The following is a 24,571-nucleotide window of genomic DNA, read 5'->3' on the forward strand; positions in this document are numbered from 1 at the left end:
GAAATAGCCATTAAAAATAGAACTTTCCAAGATAACAACTTTATATCAATGGAATGAAGGGGTTCAAACGGAACGCCCTGAAAAACGTTAAGAACAAGGTTTAGACTCCATGGTGGAGCAACAGTTTTAAACACAGGCTTAATCCTGGTCAAAGCCTGACAAAAAGCCTGGACGTCAGGAACTTCTGACAGACGTTTGTGTAACAGAATGGACAGAGCTGAGATCTGTCCCTTTAATGAACTAGCAGATAAACCCTTTTCTAAACCTTCTTGTAGAAAAGACAATATCCTAGGAATCCTAACCTTACTCCAAGAGTAACTTCTTTGTCTGGATTGTTGACAATCTTGACAGATGAAATCTCTCTCTTGGAGGAGAGTATTTGAAGTCCAGAAGGTATCCCTGAGATATTATCTCTAGCGCCCAGGGATCCTGAACATCTCTTGCTCAAGCCTGGGCGAAGAGAGAAAGTCTGCCCCCCAATAGATCCGATCCCGGATCGGGGGCCCTCAATTCATGCTGTCTTAGGGGCAGCAGCAGGTTTCCTAGTCTGCTTGCCCTTGTTCCAGGACTGGTTAGGTTTCCAGCCGTGTCTGTAGCGAGCAACAGCTCCTTCCTGTTTTGGTGCAGAGGAAGTTGATGCTGCTCCAGCTTTGAAATTACGAAAGGAACGAAAATTAGACTGTCTAGTCTTGGCTTTGGCTTTGTCCTGAGGCAGGGCATGGCCTTTACCTCCTGTAATGTCAGCGATAATCTCTTTCAACCCGGGCCCGAATAAGGTCTGCCCTTTGAAAGGTATATTAAGCAATTTAGACTTAGAAGTAATATCAGCTGACCAGGATTTTAGCCACAGCGCCCTGCGTGCCTGAATGGCGAATCCTGAATTCTTCGCCGTAAGTTTAGTAAGATGTACTACGGCCTCCGAAATGAATGAATTAGCTAGTTTAAGGACTCTAAGCCTGTCCGTAATGTCGTCCAGAGTAGCTGAACCAATGTTCTCTTCCAGAGACTCAATCCAGAATGCCGCTGCAGCCGTGATCGGCGCAATGCATGCAAGGGGTTGCAATATAAAACCTTGTTGAACAAACATTTTCTTAAGGTAACCCTCTAACTTTTTATCCATTGGATCTGAAAAAGCACAGCTATCCTCCACCGGGATAGTGGTACGCTTAGCTAAGGTAGAAACTGCTCCTTCCACCTTAGGGACCGTTTGCCATAAGTCCCTTGTGGTGGCGTCTATTGGAAACATTTTTCTAAATATCGGAGGGGGTGAGAACGGCACACCGGGTCTATCCCACTCCTTAGTAACAATTTCAGTAAGTCTCTTAGGTATAGGAAAAACCTCAGTACTCGTCGGTACCGCAAAATATTTATCCAACCTACACATTTTCTCTGGTATTGCAACTGTGTTACAATCATTCAGAGCCGCTAACACCTCCCCTAGTAATACACAGAGGTTTTCCAGTTTAAATTTAAAATTTGAAATATCTGAATCCAGTCTGTTTGGATCAGAACCGTCACCCACAGAATGAAGTTCTCCGTCCTCATGTTCTGCCACCTGTGACGCAGTGTCTGACATGGCCCTAATATTATCAGCGCACTCTGTTCTCACCCCAGAGTGATCACGCTTACCTCTTAGTTCTGGTAATTTAGCCAAAACCTCAGTCATAACAGTAGCCATATCCTGTAATGTGATTTGTAATGGCCGCCCAGATGTACTCGGCGCTACAATATCACGCACCTCCCTCTGAGCGGGAGATGTAGGTACTGACACGTGAGGCGAGTTAGTCGGCATAACTCTCCCCTCGTTGTTTGGTGAAATTTGTTCAATTTGTACAGATTGACTTTTATTTAAAGTAGCATCAATACAGTTAGTACATAAATTTCTATTGGGCTCCACTTTGGCATTGCAACAAATGACACAGGTATCATCCTCTGAATCAGACATGTTTAACACACTAGCAAATAAACTTGCAACTTGGAAATACAATTCAATTAGAATAATATTAAAACGTACTGTGCCTTTAAGAAGCACAGAAGATCTATGACAGTTGAAAATTAATAAATTGAAACAGTTATAGCCTCAATCCTTGTAAACAACACAACTTTAGCAAAGGTTTAATCCCATTAGCAAAGATAACAAATTCTGAAAGCAGGAAACAAATTACAGAATAAACGTTTTTTATCTCAGTCAAACTATAATTCTCACAGCTCTGCTGAGAGAAATTACCTCCCTCAAAATAAGTTTTGAAGACCCCTGAGCTCTGTAGAGATGAACCGGATCATGCAGGGAATACAATGAGTTGCTGACTGAAATATTTGATGCAGTAAAAGCGCCAAAAAACGGCCCCTCCCCCTCACACACAGCAGTGAGGGAGAACAGAAACTGTCAGAAAAACAGATTAAGCAACTGCCAAGTGGAAAAATAGTGCCCAAACATTTATTCACTCAGTACCTCAGTAAATGAAAACGATTTTACATTCCAGCAAAAACGTTAAACATAATCTCTAGTTATTAAACAGCTTTATGTATTTCTTACAGTGTAATTCTAGTGAAGTACCATTCCCCAGAATACTGAAGTGTAAAGTATACATACATGACATTATATCGGTATGGCAGGATTTTCTCATCAATTCCATTGTCAGAAAATAAAAACTGCTACATACCTCTATGCAGATTCATCTGCCCGCTGTCCCCTGATCTGAAGTTTACCTCTCCTCAGATGGCTGAGAAACAGCAATATGATCTTAACTACTCCGGCTAAAATCATAACAAAAACTCTGGTAGATTCTTCTTCAAACTCTGCCAGAGAGATAATAACACACTCCGGTGCTATTTTAAAATAACAAACTTTTGATTGAAGATATAAAACTAAGTATAATCACCATAGTCCTCTCACACATCCTATCTAGTCGTTGGGTGCAAGAGAATGACTGGGAGTGACGTAGAGGGGAGGAGCTATATGCAGCTCTGCTGGGTGAATCCTCTTGCACTTCCTGTTGGGGAGGAGTAATATCCCAGAAGTAATGATGACCCGTGGACTGATCACACTTAACAGAAGAAAAACCTCTCTTGAATAATATTAAGCGTTCAATCTCCAAGCAGTCAGTTTCAGAGAAACCAGATTTGGGTGAAGGAGGGGCTCTTGATTAGAAGGTCCTTCCTCAACGGAAGTCTCCAAGGTGGCAGAGATGACATGTCCCCCAAATCTGCATACCAAATCCTGTGAGGCTAAGCCGGTGCTATGAGGATCACTAATGCCCTCTCCTGTTCGATTCAAGCAATGATCCGAGGAAGAAAGCAAACTGAGGAAAAAGCTGAAGCACACTTCCAGATGGAGTTCGTACTCCCCCGGATAAAAGGTCTACCTGCTCAGGAATCCGCCTCCCACTTGTCCACCCCTAGGACGTGGATCGCCGACAGATGGCAAGAATGGGCCTTTGCCAACTGAATTATTTTGGATACCTCTGTCATCGCTAAGGAACTCCTCGTTCCTCCCTGATGATTGATGTAAATCACTGCCGTTATTTTGTTCGACTGGAACCTGATAAACTGGACCAAGGCTAACCCATGCCAGAAAAACATTGTAGATCGCTCTCAGCTCCAGAATGTTTATAGGAAGAACAGACTCTGGCTGAGTCCAAACCCCCTGAGCCCTTAGGGAGCCCCAGACTGCTCCCCACCAAGAAGGCTGGCGTCTTGTCACAATCACCCAAGATGGTCTGCCAAAGCAGGTTCCCTGGGAAAGATGATCCAGAGACAACCACCATTGAAGAAAATCCCTTGTCTCCTGTTCCAGTAGTATTAGAGGAGACAAATCTGTATACTCTCCGATCCATTGCCTGAGCATGCTTAACTGCAGAGGTCTGAAATGGAACCGAGCAAACAGGATGATGTCCAATGCCGCCACCATCAGCCTGATTACCTCCATGCACTGAACCACTGAAGGCCGAGGAGTGGACTGAATGACTAGGCAAGTATCGATAATCTCTGATTTCCTGACATTCTATCAGAAAAATCTTCATTGATATGGAATCTATTATGGTTCCCAAGAAAGTTACCCTTGTGCTTGGGACTAAGGAACCCTTTTCCAAATTTACCTTCCACCCGTGAGATTGCGGGAAGAGAACACCATGTCTGTGTGAAATCTTGCTTGCTGTAAGGATGACGCCTGGACTAGGATGCCGTCCAGATAGGGCGCCACTGCAATGCCCCGTAACCGGAGCACCGCCAACAGTGATCGCAGAGCCGTTGTGAAAACTCTGAGAGCTGTGGCAAGACCGAAAGGAAGAACCACGAACTGAAAGATTTTGTCCAGAAAGACAAACCTTAGAACTTGAGACGATTCTTGTGAATGGCACATGAAGGTACGCATCCTTTAAATCCACTGTTGTCATAAATTGACCCTCTTGGATCAAGGAAAGAATGAAACAAATAGTTTCCATCTTGAAGGACGGTACACTAAGAAATTTGTTTAGACTCTTGAGATCTAAAAAGTGGTCTGAAGGTTCCCTCCTTTTTTGGGAACCACTAACCGATTGGGACCTGCCTCTGGGAGGAAAACTTTTGAACTCTAAATTGTATCCCGGGACACCATTTCTATTGCCCAGGGATCCTGAACATCTCGAACCCAAGCCTGAGCGAAGAAGGAAAGTCTGCCCCTGCAAGATCCGGTCCCGGATCAGGGGCATATCCTTCATGCTGTCCTTGATTCAACAGCAGGCTATTTGGATTTTTTTTTTTTTAAATCTTTAAATTTCAAAAGAGATTATTTCCGTCAAGCCAGTTCCCAACAAGGTCTTCCCCGTGTAAGGAATCGTTAAAAGCTTAGACTTAGAGTATACATCCGTAGAAAAAGGCTCTAACTATAAGGCTCTGTGAGCTGGAACAGAGAAACCTGAAACCTATGCTCCCAGTTTGATAACTTGAAGGGAAGAATTCGCAATAAAGGAATTAGCCAATATGAAAGCTTTTATCCTATCCTAGATTTTATCCAGGGGAGTTTCTGACTTAGTAGTATCAGACAACACATCAAACCAATATGCTGACGCACTAGTGACGGTAACCAAATACACAGATGGTTGCCATTGTTAACCCTGGTGTGCATCCTTTATCTAATTTTTTGGCCATAGGACTTGTGAAAAAAAAACAACTATCCTCTAGGGGAATAGTAGTCCTCCTAGGTAAGTTGAAAACTATTTCTATCTGAGTTGGCTATGGGAAACATCTCTTCAAATACAGGAAATGCGGTCTCTTCCATTCCTTATAACTTACTGGACACACCAGGAAAGAGTACACCAGTAGCGTCGGAGTCTCCCAGAGTAGCTAAAACCTCCTAAAGTAACAAATGGAGATATTCAAGCTAGAAAACTGAAGAAAACCAACCTCAGGAACAAATAAAATATTATTCACCTGAGTCTGAAAATTCTCACCCAGATAATCCCGAAGTATCTTCCCCTTTCAGGCAACAGGGAAGAACCATTCGGAATAGCAGCTACTGAATCAATCACCCTAAATGATTGAAAATAATTCCTCTAGTAATGATTTCTACCACGTGGGAAGAACATAAAATGCATGAAATGCAGAGTAAGTCCGCGAGGACTATGAGAGGAAGTGCAGGGCACTGCATGTGGGCCATAACATTTTGTGGGACACTATAGGAGAAATTGTGGTATAGATTGACCATTGTCAACAGACTCCTAAACAGTAAAAACCTTAGAAGGAGTACAATTTTTACTAAAACTTGACACATAAAAAAACGTTACTGTATCTTTAAATTTTAAGAAAAACGAGGTAACCTCGATTTTTTGTGTGCTCTTGTACCATCCTAAGTCACAAAAGATGAATTAAACAAATAAACAACTGAAAATCTGTTAATAAAATTAACATATAAAAAAATGTTACTGCCTGTACTGTAACTTTTTTTTTGCGTGCATGAATAAGATAAGCCCATTTAAATGCAGAAGACTCATTTAACACCTAGTTTGTTCCATCTTAGTACCAAAACATAAAAAAATATGTAACCTCTTTATTCACATTTTTCAAATATCGGAACAAGAGGTACTGTAACTATAAATGTTAAAAAGATAGGGTATTAACATTACTAGGGAGTTCTTATACAACCTGTATGCACTCTTTAGATAAAACGAACTGCATTGTGTTTAGAATACTTAATGCTAAAATTAAAACGATCCCTAGACTTCAGTGAAGGCTGCTAAGGTGACTTGCCACCGGATTGGGACCCTAATATGATCAAAAGCATCCGGGGAATGAACTGCAGTAACTCTGCTGCGTGACAAACAACAGCAGAGAAGATTCCGATTCAACAATTAGGGCTATGTGAAAAGGCGCGCAAATTGCGCAGCATAGCTCCGCCCATCGTGGGCGTATCGTTCCCGGGCAGCTAAACCCCTGTTAAAAACACCTCCTCATCATGGCGGCATTAACAGGCACATATCCCGATCGGCCCTATTTGCAAAATAAAGTCCTGGGAGTAATAACCTGCCCCAAACAGTTTAAGAAAAAATCACTAGGCTAAAAAACTCCCGGTCGGCTAGTAATATAAAAACAGAATTTATGTTTACCTGATAAATTACTTTCTCCAACGGTGTGTCCGGTCCACGGCGTCATCCTTACTTGTGGGATATTCTCTTCCCCAACAGGAAATGGCAAAGAGCCCAGCAAAGCTGGTCACATGATCCCTCCTAGGCTCCGCCTACCCCAGTCATTCGACCGACGTTAAGGAGGAATATTTGCATAGGAGAAACCATATGGTACCGTGGTGACTGTAGTTAAAGAAAATAAATTATCAGACCTGATTAAAAAAACCAGGGCGGGCCGTGGACCGGACACACCGTTGGAGAAAGTAATTTATCAGGTAAACATAAATTCTGTTTTCTCCAACATAGGTGTGTCCGGTCCACGGCGTCATCCTTACTTGTGGGAACCAATACCAAAGCTTTAGGACACGGATGAAGGGAGGGAGCAAATCAGGTCACCTAAATGGAAGGCACCACGGTTTGCAAAACCTTTCTCCCAAAAATAGCCTCAGAAGAAGCAAAAGTATCAAACTTGTAAAATTTGGTAAAAGTGTGCAGTGAAGACCAAGTCGCTGCCCTACATATCTGATCAACAGAAGCCTCGTTCTTGAAGGCCCATGTGGAAGCCACAGCCCTAGTGGAATGAGCTGTGATTCTTTCGGGAGGCTGCCGTCCGGCAGTCTCGTAAGCCAATCTGATGATGCTTTTAATCCAAAAAGAGAGAGAGGTAGAAGTTGCTTTTTGACCTCTCCTTTTACCGGAATAAACAACAAACAAGGAAGATGTTTGTCTAAAATCCTTTGTAGCATCTAAATAGAATTTTAGAGCGCGAACAACATCCAAATTGTGCAACAAACGTTCCTTCTTTGAAACTGGTTTCGGACACAGAGAAGGTACGATAATCTCCTGGTTAATGTTTTTGTTAGAAACAACTTTTGGAAGAAAACCAGGTTTAGTACGTAAAACCACCTTATCTGCATGGAACACCAGATAAGGAGGAGAACACTGCAGAGCAGATAATTCTGAAACTCTTCTAGCAGAAGAAATTGCAACTAAAAACAAAACTTTCCAAGATAATAACTTAATATCAACGGAATGTAAGGGTTCAAACGGAACCCCCTGAAGAACTGAAAGAACTAAATTGAGACTCCAAGGAGGAGTCAAAGGTTTGTAAACAGGCTTAATTCTAACCAGAGCCTGAACAAAGGCTTGAACATCTGGCACAGCTGCCAGCTTTTTGTGAAGTAACACAGACAAGGCAGAAATCTGTCCCTTCAGGGAACTTGCAGATAATCCTTTTTCCAATCCTTCTTGAAGGAAGGATAGAATCTTAGGAATCTTAACCTTGTCCCAAGGGAATCCTTTAGATTCACACCAACAGATATATTTTTTCCAAATTTTGTGGTAAATCTTTCTAGTTACAGGCTTTCTGGCCTGAACAAGAGTATCGATAACAGAATCTGAGAACCCTCGCTTCGATAAGATCAAGCGTTCAATCTCCAAGCAGTCAGCTGGAGTGAAACCAGGTTCGGATGTTCGAACGGACCCTGAACAAGAAGGTCTCGTCTCAAAGGTAGCTTCCAAGGTGGAGCCGATGACATATTCACCAGATCTGCATACCAAGTCCTGCGTGGCCACGCAGGAGCTATCAAGATCACCGACGCCCTCTCCTGATTGATCCTGGCTACCAGCCTGGGGATGAGAGGAAACGGCGGGAACACATAAGCTAGTTTGAAGGTCCAAGGTGCTACTAGTGCATCCACTAGAGCCGCCTTGGGATCCCTGGATCTGGACCCGTAGCAAGGAACTTTGAAGTTCTGACGAGAGGCCATCAGATCCATGTCTGGAATGCCCCACAGCTGAGTGACTTGGGCAAAGATTTCCGGATGGAGTTCCCACTCCCCCGGATGCAATGTCTGACGACTCAGAAAATCCGCTTCCCAATTTTCCACTCCTGGGATGTGGATAGCAGACAGGTGGCAGGAGTGAGACTCCGCCCATAGAATGATTTTGGTCACTTCTTCCATCGCTAGGGAACTCCTTGTTCCCCCCTGATGGTTGATGTACGCAACAGTTGTCATGTTGTCTGATTGAAACCGTATGAACTTGGCCCTCGCTAGCTGAGGCCAAGCCTTGAGAGCATTGAATATCGCTCTCAGTTCCAGAATATTTATCGGTAGAAGAGATTCTTCCCGAGACCAAAGACCCTGAGCTTTCAGGGATCCCCAGACCGCGCCCCAGCCCATCAGACTGGCGTCGGTCGTGACAATGACCCACTCTGGTCTGCGGAATGTCATCCCTTGTGACAGGTTGTCCAGGGACAGCCACCAACGGAGTGAGTCTCTGGTCCTCTGATTTACTTGTATCTTCGGAGACAAGTCTGTATAATCCCCATTCCACTGACTGAGCATGCACAGTTGTAATGGTCTTAGATGAATGCGCGCAAAAGGAACTATGTCCATTGCCGCTACCATCAACCCGATCACTTCCATGCACTGAGCTATGGAAGGAAGAGGAACGGAATGAAGTATCCGACAAGAGTCTAGAAGTTTTGTTTTTCTGGCCTCTGTCAGAAATATCCTCATTTCTAAGGAGTCTATTATTGTTCCCAAGAAGGGAACCCTTGTTGACGGAGATAGAGAACTCTTTTCCACGTTCACTTTCCATCCGTGAGATCTGAGAAAGGCCAGGACAATGTCCGTGTGAGCCTTTGCTTGAGGAAGGGACGACGCTTGAATCAGAATGTCGTCCAAGTAAGGTACTACAGCAATGCCCCTTGGTCTTAGCACAGCTAGAAGGGACCCTAGTACCTTTGTGAAAATCCTTGGAGCAGTGGCTAATCCGAAAGGAAGCGCCACGAACTGGTAATGCTTGTCCAGGAATGCGAACCTTAGGAACCGATGATGTTCCTTGTGGATAGGAATATGTAGATACGCATCCTTTAAATCCACCGTGGTCATGAATTGACCTTCCTGGATGGAAGGAAGAATAGTTCGAATGGTTTCCATCTTGAACGATGGAACCTTGAGAAACTTGTTTAAGATCTTGAGATCTAAGATTGGTCTGAACGTTCCCTCTTTTTTGGGAACTATGAACAGATTGGAGTAGAACCCCATCCCTTGTTCTCTTAATGGAACAGGATGAATCACTCCCATTTTTAACAGGTCTTCTACACAATGTAAGAATGCCTGTCTTTTTATGTGGTCTGAAGACAACTGAGACCTGTGGAACCTCCCCCTTGGGGGAAGCCCCTTGAATTCCAGAAGATAACCTTGGGAGACTATTTCTAGCGCCCAAGGATCCAGAACATCTCTTGCCCAAGCCTGAGCGAAGAGAGAGAGTCTGCCCCCCACCAGATCCGGTCCCGGATCGGGGGCCAACATTTCATGCTGTCTTGGTAGCAGTGGCAGGTTTCTTGGCCTGCTTTCCCTTGTTCCAGCCTTGCATTGGTCTCCAAGCTGGCTTGGCTTGAGAAGTATTACCCTCTTGCTTAGAGGACGTAGCACTTTGGGCTGGTCCGTTTCTACGAAAGGGACGAAAATTAGGTTTATTTTTTGCCTTGAAAGGCCGATCCTGAGGAAGGGCGTGGCCCTTACCCCCAGTGATATCAGAGATAATCTCTTTCAAGTCAGGGCCAAACAGCGTTTTCCCCTTGAAAGGAATGTTAAGTAGCTTGTTCTTGGAAGACGCATCAGCCGACCAAGATTTCAACCAAAGCGCTCTGCGCGCCACAATAGCAAACCCAGAATTCTTAGCCGCTAACCTAGCCAATTGCAAAGTGGCGTCTAGGGTAAAAGAATTAGCCAATTTGAGAGCATTGATTCTGTCCATAATCTCCTCATAAGGAGGAGAATCACTATCGACCGCCTTTATCAGCTCATCGAACCAGAAACATGCGGCTGTAGCGACAGGGACAATGCATGAAATTGGTTGTAGAAGGTAACCCTGCTGAACAAACATCTTTTTAAGCAAACCTTCTAATTTTTTATCCATAGGATCTTTGAAAGCACAACTATCCTCTATGGGTATAGTGGTGCGTTTGTTTAAAGTGGAAACCGCTCCCTCGACCTTGGGGACTGTCTGCCATAAGTCCTTTCTGGGGTCGACCATAGGAAACAATTTTTTAAATATGGGGGGAGGGACGAAAGGAATACCGGGCCTTTCCCATTCTTTATTAACAATGTCCGCCACCCGCTTGGGTATAGGAAAAGCTTCTGGGAGCCCCGGCACCTCTAGGAACTTGTCCATTTTACATAGTTTCTCTGGGATGACCAACTTGTCACAATCATCCAGAGTGGATAATACCTCCTTAAGCAGAATGCGGAGATGTTCCAACTTAAATTTAAATGTAATCACATCAGGTTCAGCTTGTTGAGAAATGTTCCCTGAATCAGTAATTTCTCCCTCAGACAAAACCTCCCTGGCCCCATCAGACTGGGTTAGGGGCCCTTCAGAAACATTATTATCAGCGTCGTCATGCTCTTCAGTATCTAAAACAGAGCAGTCGCGCTTACGCTGATAAGTGTTCATTTTGGCTAAAATGTTTTTGACAGAATTATCCATTACAGCCGTTAATTGTTGCATAGTAAGGAGTATTGGCGCGCTAGATGAACTAGGGGCCTCCTGAGTGGGCAAGACTCGTGTAGACGAAGGAGGGAATGATGCAGTACCATGCTTACTCCCCTCACTTGAGGAATCATCTTGGGCATCATTGTCATTGTCACATAAATCACATTTATTTAAATGAATAGGAATTCTGGCTTCCCCACATTCAGAACACAGTCTATCTGGTAGTTCAGACATGTTAAACAGGCATAAACTTGATAACAAAGTACAAAAAACGTTTTAAAATAAAACCGTTACTGTCACTTTAAATTTTAAACTGAACACACTTTATTACTGCAATTGCGAAAAAACATGAAGGAATTGTTCAAAATTCACCAAATTTTCACCACAGTGTCTTAAAAGTATTGCACACCAAATTTGGAAGCTTTAACCCTTAAAATAACGGAACCGGAGCCGTTTTGAACTTTAACCCCTTTACAGTCCCTGGTATCTGCTTTGCTGAGACCCAACCAAGCCCAAAGGGGAATACGATACCAAATGACGCCTTCAGAAAGTCTTTTCTAAGTATCAGAGCTCCTCTCACATGCGACTGCATGCCATGCCTCTCAAAAACAAGTGCGCAACACCGGCGCGAAAATGAGGCTCTGCCTATGCTTTGGGAAAGCCCCTAAAGAATAAGGTGTCTAAAACAGTGCCTGCCGATATTATTATATCAAAATACCCAAATAAAATGATTCCTCAAGGCTAAATATGTGTTAATAATGAATCGATTTAGCCCAGAAAAAGTCTACAGTCTTAATAAGCCCTTGTGAAGCCCTTATTTACGATCGTAATAAACATGGCTTACCGGATCCCATAGGGAAAATGACAGCTTCCAGCATTACATCGTCTTGTTAGAATGTGTCATACCTCAAGCAGCAAGAGACTGCTCACTGTTCCCCCAACTGAAGTTAATTGCTCTCAACAGTCCTGTGTGGAACAGCCATGGATTTTAGTGACGGTTGCTAAAATCATTTTCCTCATACAAACAGAAATCTTCATCTCTTTTCTGTTTCTGAGTAAATAGTACATACCAGCACTATTTCAAAATAACAAACTCTTGATTGAATAATAAAAACTACAGTTAAACACTAAAAAACTCTAAGCCATCTCCGTGGAGATGTTGCCTGTACAACGGCAAAGAGAATGACTGGGGTAGGCGGAGCCTAGGAGGGATCATGTGACCAGCTTTGCTGGGCTCTTTGCCATTTCCTGTTGGGGAAGAGAATATCCCACAAGTAAGGATGACGCCGTGGACCGGACACACCTATGTTGGAGAAAGTAAGCCGCTGGGAGTAAGAATTTAAGCTCTTCAGTGATGGCTCCGTTATTGTATAGCCCATTAGCTATGCGATGAAAACCTATGTCCCACACAGCCCCAGTGCCTGGGTTCAACTGTCCCCAAGTGTTCCCTAAAACCCTGAGGGAATCTACCTGTAAGCCGCTGATAATAAGGCTAAATCCAATGAGGGATAATAAAAATTACGTGCCCAACTTTCTTCTGAGTCTCCTTACTTCACCCCCAGAATAAAGTCAGCACTTACCTCATTATCTCCTGCCGGACAGTAAGGCAGTTACCAGGTTTGCAAGGTCCTCTCCCTCACATGGACCTGTAATTTAAAATGAAAGTCCTGAGTAAATATCCCTCAGATTTTCTTGGTAAGGGCAGCAAACAATTACATGGGGGGCGCAGTGAGAATTATGTCCCACAAGTTCCCATTGCTCTAAAGCCACCAAAAGCTCTACTGTAGAGACTGATATGGACTACGGCTACACCCTAAGACAAAGCAGCACTCTCTGGCACTACTTTAAAAATAATAAACTCTTGATTGAAGAATCTAATCTAACACCTCACTTTACCTCTTCCTATCACTAACGTAGGCAAAGAGAATGACTGGAGTGGGAGGGAAGGGAGGAGCTATTTAACAGCTCTGCTGTGGTGCTCTTTGCCGCCTCCTGTTGACCAGGAGGTGAATATCCCATTAGTAATTAAGATGATCTGTCGACTCATTGTGTCTTAAAAAAGAAATTGATAATAGGAGTAAATTATGTGAATACATCATTATGTCTAGCATGTATTTTCTGTTTAATATCCCTTAAAGTGATGCTATGGTCTTAAAAAATGTGGTTTTATTATTAGAATTATTATTCTTTTTTATTCATGGGTGCTAATTTGCTTACCATAGTTATTTCTCCTAAACCAAGCTGTGCACGTCCTAAAGTCTGCCAGGCCTCTACAAAGTGTGGATTGCCTTGAATTGCTTTTTCAGCAGCTTGTACTGCTGGGAATATTTCATGAAGACACATCAGCGCCTATAAAAAAAAACACAAAAAAAAAAAAATCAGAAAAATAACGCATTCCGAGTTTAACCTTGGTCAATAAAATTATCCGAAATCAGCACTTTAAAGGCAGAAGTCACGACACAGCAACTTTTTTTAATTCATTTTTTTGACGTTATTCTCCCAGCCAAAAAGTAATGCACAAATATAAAAATATGATTCACAGACAAGCAAGCTATTGCCCAGACTGCAGAAATGGCGTGCAAGCTAAATCACTTAACAGCAAGCTAAACAACAAGCATATGATTTAGTTGTATCTGAAAGGGAAAAAAGATAAAATAAGTTTATTCTTGAAGCTTTCCTTAGGCATGCAAGGCTTTTTATTTTGATCCCTTATTTATAAAAGCTTTAATTAAAAAAAAATCATTGTACAGCACATTTACTCAATCAGAAAAGTCCGAATTGCTTTCCCACAGAAATCCTCAGCACACTGTGTTTCCACGAAAGCAAAGGATTCTAGGTAAGGACATGCAAATAAGAGTTGTGTTTACTTGTTTGCTTCTAAGTATTCTATCCCTTCTAAGTATTCTTAAAGGGATAGAAAGGTCAACAATAAAACGAGCATGGCTGCATTTTAATTTTAAATGGAAGAAATTTGCCTTTATACTTTCATTAGCAAACATGTTCCTAGTAAAATTAATAACTGTCTTTCAGCGGCATTCGCCAAGATGCTGTGAGGGCCCATGCACCAGTATGTAAGCTCAAAGAGCTGGAGTTGGTGTGTATTTGTGTCATACAAGCCACTGCTGACACTGTGAGAAGCTGTGGTGTTTGAATACTGGTGCATGGGGCCTATGTGCGTATACCTCTGATAACAGTATTAACTTTTACTAGAAGCATTCTTGCCAAAGGAAGTATAATACAAAAATGCTTCTATTTAAAACTGAAATGTAGCCACACACATTTCAGTTTTGACCTTTCTATCCCAGTGATATGAAAGGCAAAACTACACTTTAATAATTCAGTCAGGGCAAGCAATTTTAAGATACTTTATAATTAACTCCTATTACCAAATGTATTTAATTCTCTTGGTATCCTTGGTTGAAAAGCATACCTAGGTATAGAAGTTTATTCCATGAATCCACCACCCTTTCTGTAAAAAAATGCTTCCTCAAATATCTCCTGAATCTGCTACTCTCTAACTTTAGATTATGTCCCCTTGTTTTGACATTTATTTTTTTGTGAAAAAAACATAAATTATGCTTACCTGATGATTTCAATTCCATCTGTATGGGAAAAGTCCACAGCTGCATTCCTTACTTGTGGGAAATACTGAACCTGGCCACTAGGAGGAGGCAAAGACACCCCATCCAAAGGCTTAAATACCTCCCCCACTTCCTCATAACCCCAGTCATTCTGCCGAGGGAACAAAGAACAGTAGGAGAGTTATCAGGGTAAAAAAGGTGCCAGAAGAAAAAATTCCAAATTTAGGGTTGCTCATCGGCGAACACAGGCGGGAACTGTGGACTCTTCCCATACAGATGGAAATTAAATTATCAGGTAAGCATAATTTATGTTTTCCATCTTAATATGGGAAGAGTCCACTGCTGCATTCCTTACTTGTGGGAAACATATACCCAAGCTCTAGAGTACACGGAGGAAAAAAAGAGAGGCGGACCCTAATCTGAGGGCACCACAGCCTGCAAAACCATTCTCCCGAAGGCTGCTTCAGCAAAAGCAAAAACATCAAACGTGTACAATTTTGGAAAAAGTATGTAAGGAGAACCAGATAGCCGCCTTACAAATCTGATCCATAGAGGCCTCATTTTTGAAGGCTCAAGAGGAAACCACTGCTCTCGTAGAATGAACCGCAATCCTCAGAGGAGGCTTATGTCCCGCCGTTTCTATGCTAAACGGAGGACACTCCTCAGACAAAAAGATAAGGCAGTCGAAGAGGCCCTCCGACCCCTACGCTTCCCGGAAAAGAGAACAAACAGAGAAAGAGGTTTTTCTAAATTCCTTCATGGCCCGAAGATAGAACTTCAAGGCACAAACCACATCCAGAAATACGTTGTATTAGGACATAAGAAAGGAACCATAATCTCTTGATTGATGTTGCGAATTGACACAACCTTAGGAAGAAAACCTAACTTGGGTCGTAGAATAGCCTTATCAGCATGAAAAGCCAGATAAGGAGGGACGCATTGCAAGGCAGCAATCATAGATACTTTGGGCGCAGAAGCAATAGCCAGTAGAAAAGGAACCTTCCAAGACAACAATTTAATGTCTATTCCATGCATAGGCTCCAACGAAGCCCGTTGCAAAACCTTAAGGACAAGATTTAAACTCCAAAGCGGAGCCTTAGATCTAAACACAGGTCTGATCCCAGCATTAACAAATGGCTGCACATCTGGAAGCTTTGCAAACCTCTTGTGCAGTAACACAGACAGGGCCGAAACGGTCCTTTCAGGGGGCTTTGCAGAAAAGCCCTTCTCCAGTTCATCCTGGAGAACAGAATAAGTAGGTCCTCCACACCTTATGATAGTTGTGATGTGCAACCAGCTTACGAGCCTGAATGAGAGTAAAAATAACTCTCTCAGAAAGCCCTCTATTGGCTAGGAGTAAGCGTTCAATCTCCACGCAGTCAGCCTCAGAGAATCTAGACATTGATGAACAAAGAAACCTTGGTCAGCAGATCCCTGCGAGAAGGTAACTTCCACGGAGGAGATAATAACATCACCACTAGATCCGCAAACCATATCCTTCACGGCAATGATGGAGCAGGCAGTTTTACTGACGCCTGCTTGACTCGAGCCACTACACTAGAAAGTAGTGGTAAGGGTCGGAAAGGATAAATCAGCTTGAACCTCCAAGGCACTGCTAATGCATCTGTTAGCACTGCCTGAGGATCCCTGTACCTCAACCCCTATCTGGGTAGCTTGGTATTGAGGCGTTATAAGATCTTCCTCTTGCAAATGTCTGCAAACACTCGGGATGAAGAGACCATTCTCAGGGACGGAAAGATTATCTGCTGAGGAAATCCGCTTCCCAGTTGTCCACACCCGTGTGGATCGCTGACAGCGAACAAATGCGGGTCCTACCCCAGAATCCAATATACTTCCCTCAAAACTAGGGAGCTTCTCGTTCCCCCTGATGGATGATGTAAGCCACTGAGGACATATTGTTTGATTGGAATCTGATTAAATGGGACGAACCCAGCAGAGACCAAGCCTTCAGAGCATTGTATATTGCCCGAAGATCCAAAATGAGATCAGGAGGGAGCTTTACCTCCTGAGACCAGAGGCCTTCCTGGCACCCCAAACAGCTCCCCATCCTGACAGACTCGCAACCGTAGTCACAATCACCCAGAATGGTCTTGAGACAGATGTCCCTCAGGACAAGTGATCTGGACAAAACCACCAAGAGAGCGATTCTCCCTATTGGTTGTCCAGAGAAATCTGTTGAGACAGATCCGAATGATCGCCGTTCCACTGGCTCAGCATGTGCAGTTGCAACAGTCTGAGGTGAAACCTGGCAAAGGAAATGATGTCCAAGCTGGACCCCATGAGACCAATCACCTCCATACACCGAGCCACAGATGACCTTAAGGAGATCTGGAGGGCAAGACATGTTGAGGCTAGCTTGGAACATCTATGATCTGTTAGAAATATTCTCATGTCTATGGAGACTATTATAGTACCCGAGATCGAAGAAGACAGAGAAGATATTCTGAAAGGTCCACTCTTCGAAAAATGTATTTAGTTAGACCAAACGGAAGGGCAATAAACTGGAAGTGCTGGTCCAGGAATGCAAACCTTAGGAACTGGAAGCAGTCCTTAAGGATTGGTACGTGAAGGGAGCATCCTTCAGATCTATCTCTCAAACGAGGGGAAGAATGGACCTTATTGTCTCCATCTTAAACGAGGGGACATTGAAAAACCTGGTTAAGCCCTTTAGGTCCAGAATCGGATGGAAAGTTCCCTCCTTCTTAGGGACCACAAAAGGTTTGAATAGTATCCCAAAACTCTCTCTGCGATAGGCACCAGGACAATAACTCCTAGAGGACAAATCCCGTACACACCCCAGAAAGGCTTCCCTCCTTTCTGTTCAGGAAGACAGGAGGAATCTGCCCTTGGGTGGCTGAGACTTAAAACCTATCTTGTAACCCTGAGCTATGACCTCCAGGACCCATGGATCCTGCACGTCCCTGAACCAAGCGACTGAAAAGAGCGACATACTGCCCCCTACACGATCCAGAAGAGGACCGGGGACCGCCCATTCATGCCGACGTCGACTCGGCGGGCGTCTTGCTCTGCTTGGATTTATTCCAGGACTGAGCCGGCTTCCAAGAGCTCTTGGTTTGCTCTGGCTTAGCGGAGGACTGCTGACATGGGCTTTATCAGAACGAAAAGAGAGAAAATTGTTCCTTTGATTAGTTCATATATTCTTGCGGTAGGAGGGCACCCTTGCCCCCTGAGACCGTGGAGATAATTGAGTCCAGGCCTGGACCAGACAAAATTATTCTCTTAAAGGGAGGGAAGAAGTCTAGACTTAGAAGTCATATCCGCAGACCATGACTTCAGCCAGAGCCCGACGGGCCTGAACAGAAAAAGCTGAAGCCATAGCATTCAAGCGAATAAACTGCCTAATAGCAGCACGGATAAAAGAATTAACAACCCTCAAGGCCGTAAATCTTTTCTGAGTAACATCGAGGGGACCCTCCACACCGATCAATCCTATGAGTCACACCTGAAGGTAGTTTCTCCAGTAACCGCGGCAACAGCCGCCGGCAGTTGAAAAAATATCCCGTATGTTGAAACATCCTTCTTAAGAGAGTTTCCATATTTTATCCATGGGCTCTTCAAACCAAGAACTATCCACAAGCGGGATAGTAGTACGTTTAGTAAGGGTGAAGATAACGCCATCCCATTTAGGGATAGAACCTCACAACTCCATTGAGAGTCCAGGACTGGGGACAATTTGTTAAAGGGAGAAGAGGGGGAAAAGGAATCCAATCCTGTCCCATTCATTCATAATAATGTTCGCCATCTAACAGGAGCAGGGAAGGATAAGGTACCACCCTGTCCTCAAACTCTATCCAATTTAGGAATTAAAGGTTCATAAGGCAATTTGGCCTGTGGGACCTCTGAATTCGCCAAAAACTTCCTTTAGAAGAAAGCGCAAATTCCTAAACTAAAGTCTGGTTTCTCCACAGCCCCGGAGGTTTAGAGGCAGCAGACTCCAACTCTGAATGTTCATACTCTGAAGACTCAGAAAGAACTTCCTCCTCGGATAACCATCAGTTAAATCCAATAAATTATCTGATGTACTCTGGGAAGGAGTGCAATATGTAACCTTTCACTTGCGCTTAGCAGGACGAGGTAAAGCATTAAAGGCCGCAGACACCGCCGTCTGAACTGCGCAGTAACGTCTGGTGAAAAAAGGCCCCCTCCAGATGGAGGATCAGCAATGCTACAGGAAAACTGCATGTGTAGAGATATAAGAATATAGGGTACGCACCTCACTGGATGACAACTACTCAGAGGTGGATGGCTCTGTGGTATCAAAAATGTTTGATATTATCACATTATCAAGGCATATGGAACATAATTGAGAGGGCGGAACTAAGGCCTCCTCACCATATAAAACAGGAATTACTCATTAGGAATAGAGGGAGTGCCCTCTAAAGTAACATAATCCTCCATAGCTAGTGCACTAACCGGAGAACTAGAGAAATAAAACATCTTATTTTATTCAAAAAACAGCACCCTTACACCCCAATGGCTGGGGCACTCACCACCTCCTATGACCCTGACAGTACAGAGATTTACGACTCCTCACTGATAGACACCCGGTCACGAAAAAAGGGAATGAATCATATGGTCCACAATGCAGGACCGTCCCTGCTATGAGAAAGCGTGTGAAGCTTGTAAGCTGCATGGCTCTCAAAGTGTAAGTGAAACCTGTATATTTCATAACAGTCTATGAGCCCATAACATATCACACATAAAAGCAGCATAAAATCAAATAAACATATAAGATTATTCCCCCCTGTTCAATAATCCCTTTAAGGCGATATTAACCCTTGAATCTATACAGATAAAAGGAGTCACACTGTGACCCTGTCTTCTTGCGTTATCATACATGTATAAAATATGAAACTATCTTACCAAAATCTACGCCGTGGAACAGGAACACGGCCCTTCAAGTGTGACAGATAGTAGCATCGCTTCTGTCATGGACTTGAGTGAAGAAAGCAGGCAGCGAAACTCATCAACGCTGATTACCTATGGAGCTGTTAATATGAGTTGGGATGGTTTCGCAGAAAGACTCTCCCTGCACCTCTGGACCCTAACTTTTATCCATGCTCTCACTTTGAGGCTGACAGGACTACTTAAAACTCCAGTCCCATAAGAGACTACTCCAAAATCTTCTAACACTTTTCTGTCAACATCCTGTGACGAAAGGCAAAGAATGACGGGGTTATGAGGAAGTGGTGGAGGTATTTAAGCCTTTAGCTGGGGTGTCTTTGCCTCCTCCTGGTGGCCAGGTTCAGTAAGGAATGCAGCTGTGGACTCTTCCCATATTAAGATGGAAATGCTTTCAGCTCCTATTTTTTTAAGTCCCTTCATATATCTGAAGGTTTCTATCATGTCACCTCTTTCCCTTCTATCCTCTAAACTATACATATTTAGATTACAGAGTCTTTCTTTCTACGTTTTATATTTTAGACCATGTACCATTTTAGTAGCCCTTCTTTGGACAGCTTCTAGTTTATTTATATCTTTCTGAAGATATGGTCTCCCGAACTGTACACAGTATTCCAGAATTGTTCTAACTAATGATCTGCAAAGTGGCATAAGAACCTTGCTATTTCTGCTACTAATACCTCTTCCAATGCAACCAAGTATTCGACTGGCCTTACTGGTTGCACTGCTTCATTGTGTACCAAATTTTAAATCATCTGAAATAATAATTCCCAAGTCCCTTTTTCCTTTAGTTACAGTTAGTAATGTACCATTGAGATTATAATTGTCCTTTGGGTTTTTGGATCCTATATGCATAATTTTGCTCTTGGTAATATTAAATTTCAGATCCCATTTATTTGACCAGTCCTCTAGTTTTTTAATATCACTGTTCGTTTGATCAACCCCTCCTGGAACATCTACCCTGTTACAAATTTTTATATCATCAACCATTTTACAGCAAAACGATCTTTCTGAATAGAATAAAATTATAATTTTTACTTGTAGATATAGGGGGAAAAATACATTACTACTTATGGATTATGTTACAACTTTGTCTTTCATTACAAAGCAAGGGGACAATATTATTTCTACAAATTTGGTGCAAAGTTTTGCCCCAAACTTGTTGCAATAATAGATATAGAGATAAAATTAAATAAATACACAACATAATATAGCTAACTTCCTTTGTATTTTTTGAAAAAAGAAAATTTATGTTTACCTGATAAATTTGTTTCTTTTTAGACACGATGAGTCCACGGATTTCATCCTTACTTGTGGGATAGGAGGAGGCCAACAGCACCACAGCAGAGCTGCTATATATAGCTCCTCCCCTCCCACTCCAGTCATTCGACCGAAGTTAGGAAGAGAAAGGAAAAGCCAAAGTGCAGAGGTGTCTGAAGTTTACAAAAAATAATAACCTGTCTCAGAGAACAGGGCGGGCCGTGGACTCATCGTGTCTAAAAAGAAACAAATGTATCAGATAAGTATAAATTTTATTTTCTTTTTAAAGACACAATGAGTCCACGGATTTCATCCTTACTTGTGGGATACAATACCAAAGCTAGAGTACATGGATGATAAGAGAGGGACAAGACAGGAAACCTAAATGGAAGGCATCACTGCTTGAAGAACCTTTCTCCCCAAAAAACAGCCTCAGCCGAATCAAAGGTATTAAATTTGAAAAATTTAGAAAAAGTGTGAAGAGAGGACCAAGATGCAGCCTTGCAAATCTGTTCAACAGAAGCATCAAATTTGAATGCCCATGAGGAAGCCACAGCCCTCGTGGAACGAGCCGTAGCTCTCCCTGGAGGCTGCTGTCCAGCAGTCCCATATGCAAAACATATGATACTCTTCAGTCAAAGAGAAAGGAAAGCAGCTGTAGTTTCCTGTCCCATGCGTTTTCTTGAGAAAACCACAAACAAAGAAGAAGAAAAAGAAGACTGAAGATAGCCCTTAGTGACCTGCAGGTAAAACCTTAAAGCACTGACCACGTCCAAATTGCGCGGACGTCTTTACCTTCTAAAAGAAGTATTAGGACAGAAGAAAAGAACAACAATTTCCTGATTATTGTTCCAATCAGAAAACCACCTTAGGAAGAAATCCTAATTTAGAACGTAGAACTACCTTATCTGCATGGAAAATAAGATAATGAGACTGATACTGTAATGACAAGAGCTCTGAGACTCTCCATTAAATGAACAGTACTCGTGGAAAAAGTTAAACTCTCAACCAGGAGTGGTAGTCACTAAGCCACGCCAGAGAGAAACAAGAAATAAAACATTCCCAGACAACTTAATATGTAAGGAATGCATAAGCTCAAACAGAGCCTCTTGAAGAACTCTGAGAACTAAATCCAGACTCCATGAAGGAGTAACCGGATTGAACACAGGTCCGATCCCAACCAAGGTCTGACCAAATGATTGTACATCTGGGACATCTGCCAGATGTCTAAGAATAAATAAATAACAACAGAGATTTGACCCTTTAGGGAAATAGACGATAAGCCTTTCTCCAAACCCTCTTGGAGAAAATACAAAATACTCCATGATAAGCCCATGGATGCACACCAAAAATATATTAATGCCATATCTTAGGACAAATTGACCAGAGACAGGCTTACTAGCCTGAGACATGGTCACAATGATCGAGTTAGAAAAATGTTTTTTTTGGAAAATATTAATTGTTCAACCTCCAAGCAGTCAGTTTCAGATAAACCAAACTTGGATGAAGGAGGGGCCCTTGAATTAGAAGTACCTTCCTCAACGGAAGTCTCCAAGGTAGCAGAGATGAGATGTCCACCAGATCTCCACACCAAATCCTACGAGGCGAAGCCAGTGCTATGAAGATCACCGAAGCCCTCTCTTGCTTGATTCAAGCAATGACCCAAGGGAAAAAAAAAAGCAAACAAAAGAAAAATCTGGAGAATACTTCTGGATGGAGTTCCCACTCCCGGAAGAAAAGTTTACCTGTTCAGAAAATCTGCACAGTTGTTCCACCCCTTGTGATGTGGATGTCCAATAGGCAACAAGAATGGGCCTCCGCCCACTAAATTAATTAGAATACCTCTGTCATCGCTAAGGAACTCCTCGTTCCTTCCTAATGATTGATGTAAGTCACTGATGTCATTGAAATCGACTGGAACCTGAAAAAACTGGACCAAGGTCAACTGAGGCCAGGCCAGAAGACATTGTAGATCGCTCACAGCTCCAGAACGTTTAAAGGAAGAACAAACTCTGACTGAGTCCAAACATCCTGGCCCTTAGGAAGCCCCAGACTGCTCCCCACCCTAGAAGGCTGGTGTCTGTTATCACAAATACCCAAGATGGTCAGTGAAAGCAGGTTCCCTGGAAGAGATAATCCAGAGACAACCACCATTGGAGAGAATCCCTTGTCTCCTGTTCCAATAGTATTTGATGAGACAAAACTGTATAATCTTTGATTCATTGCCTGAGCATGCTTAACTGCAGAGGTCTGAGATGAAACCGAGCAAATGGGATGACAACCATTACCGCCACCATCAGTCCAATTACCTCCATATGCACTGAGTCACTGAAGGTCATGGAGAGGACTGAATGACTAAACGAGTATCGATAATCACTGATTTCCTGACATTCTGTCAGAAGAATCTTAATTGATATGTAATCTATAATGATTCCCAAGAAAATAACCCTTGTACATGGGACAAAGGAACTTTTTTCCAAATTTACCTTCCACCTGTAAGACCACTGGAAGGATAACACTAAGTCCGTGTGAAATCTTGCTAGTTGTAAGGATGGCGTCTGGCCTAGAAATGTCGTCCAGATAAGACGCCACCATAATGCCCCGTAACTGAAACACCGCCCACAGCGCTCCCAGAGCTTTCATGAAAACTCTGAGGGCAGAGACAAGATGTCATAAATTGACCCTCTTGGCTCAAGGGAAGAATGGAACGAATAGTTGCCATCTTGAAGGACGGTACACCAAGAAAATCTGTTTAGACTCTTGAGATCTAAAAAAAGGAAATTTATGCTTACCTGATAAAATGATTTCTTCTATGATACGACGAGTCATCCTTTACTTGTGGGATATTATCCTCCTGCTAACAGGAAGTGGCAAAGAGCACCACAGCACCCTTGGATCAAGGGAAGAATGGAACGAATAGTTGCCATCTTGAAGGACGGTACACCAAGAAAATCTGTTTAGACTCTTGAGATCTAAAAAATGGACTGAAGGTTCCTCTTTTATGGAAACCACAAACCGATTTGTATATAAAAAAAAAACCAGACCCAGTACCTGTATGGGAACTCTGAGGGTTCCCTCTCTTTTGTGGAAAAAAACATTCCCATGTCTGAGATGTCTCTTACACAGTGTAAGAGCACTTCTCCCTTTGTCTGATCTGCAGGTAATCTTGAAAGCAGAAATCTACCTCTGGGAGGAAAACTCTTGAACTACAATTTGAATCCCTGGGACACTATTTGCTATTGTCCAGGGATTCTGAACCTCCCGAACCCAAGCCTAAGCGAAGACTGAAAGTCTGTCCCCTACAAGATCCGATCCTGGATCAGGGGCATGTCCTTCATGCTGTCTTTGATTCAACAGAAGGCTATATGAATCTTTTGGATATTATGTCCATCAAGCCAGATTCCAACAAGGTCTTCCCCTTGTAATGAATCCTTAAAAGCTTAGACTTAGAGCATACATCCGTAGAACAAGACTCTAACCATAAGGCTCTGTGAAGTGGAACAGAGAAACCTATGCTCCCATTCTGACAATTTGCAGAGAAGAATTTAAAATAAAGGAATTAGCCAATTTGAAAAACTTTATCCTATCCTGGATTTTATCCAGGGAAGTCTCTGACTTAAAAGCATCAGACAACGCATCAAACTAATATGCTGTCGCACTAGTCACGGTAGTAAAGTACAC

General features: G+C 42.8%; 1 protein-coding gene across 2 annotated transcripts in view; it reads right to left on the reverse strand.

The window, feature by feature from the left end:
• The window catches only part of TTC33 (tetratricopeptide repeat domain 33), an 880,297-nt gene that overhangs the window by 291,042 nt on the left and 564,684 nt on the right, over positions 1-24,571 (reverse strand). For both annotated transcript variants that reach the window (XM_053701230.1, XM_053701231.1), the window contains exon 4: positions 13,323-13,454. In XM_053701230.1, coding sequence (XP_053557205.1) covers positions 13,323-13,454 — 132 coding nt within the window. The remainder of the gene's footprint in view (positions 1-13,322; positions 13,455-24,571) is intronic.

The sequence above is a fragment of the Bombina bombina genome, chromosome 2 (genome assembly GCF_027579735.1).
Source record: "Bombina bombina isolate aBomBom1 chromosome 2, aBomBom1.pri, whole genome shotgun sequence".
Classification (NCBI taxonomy): Eukaryota; Metazoa; Chordata; class Amphibia; order Anura; family Bombinatoridae; genus Bombina; species Bombina bombina.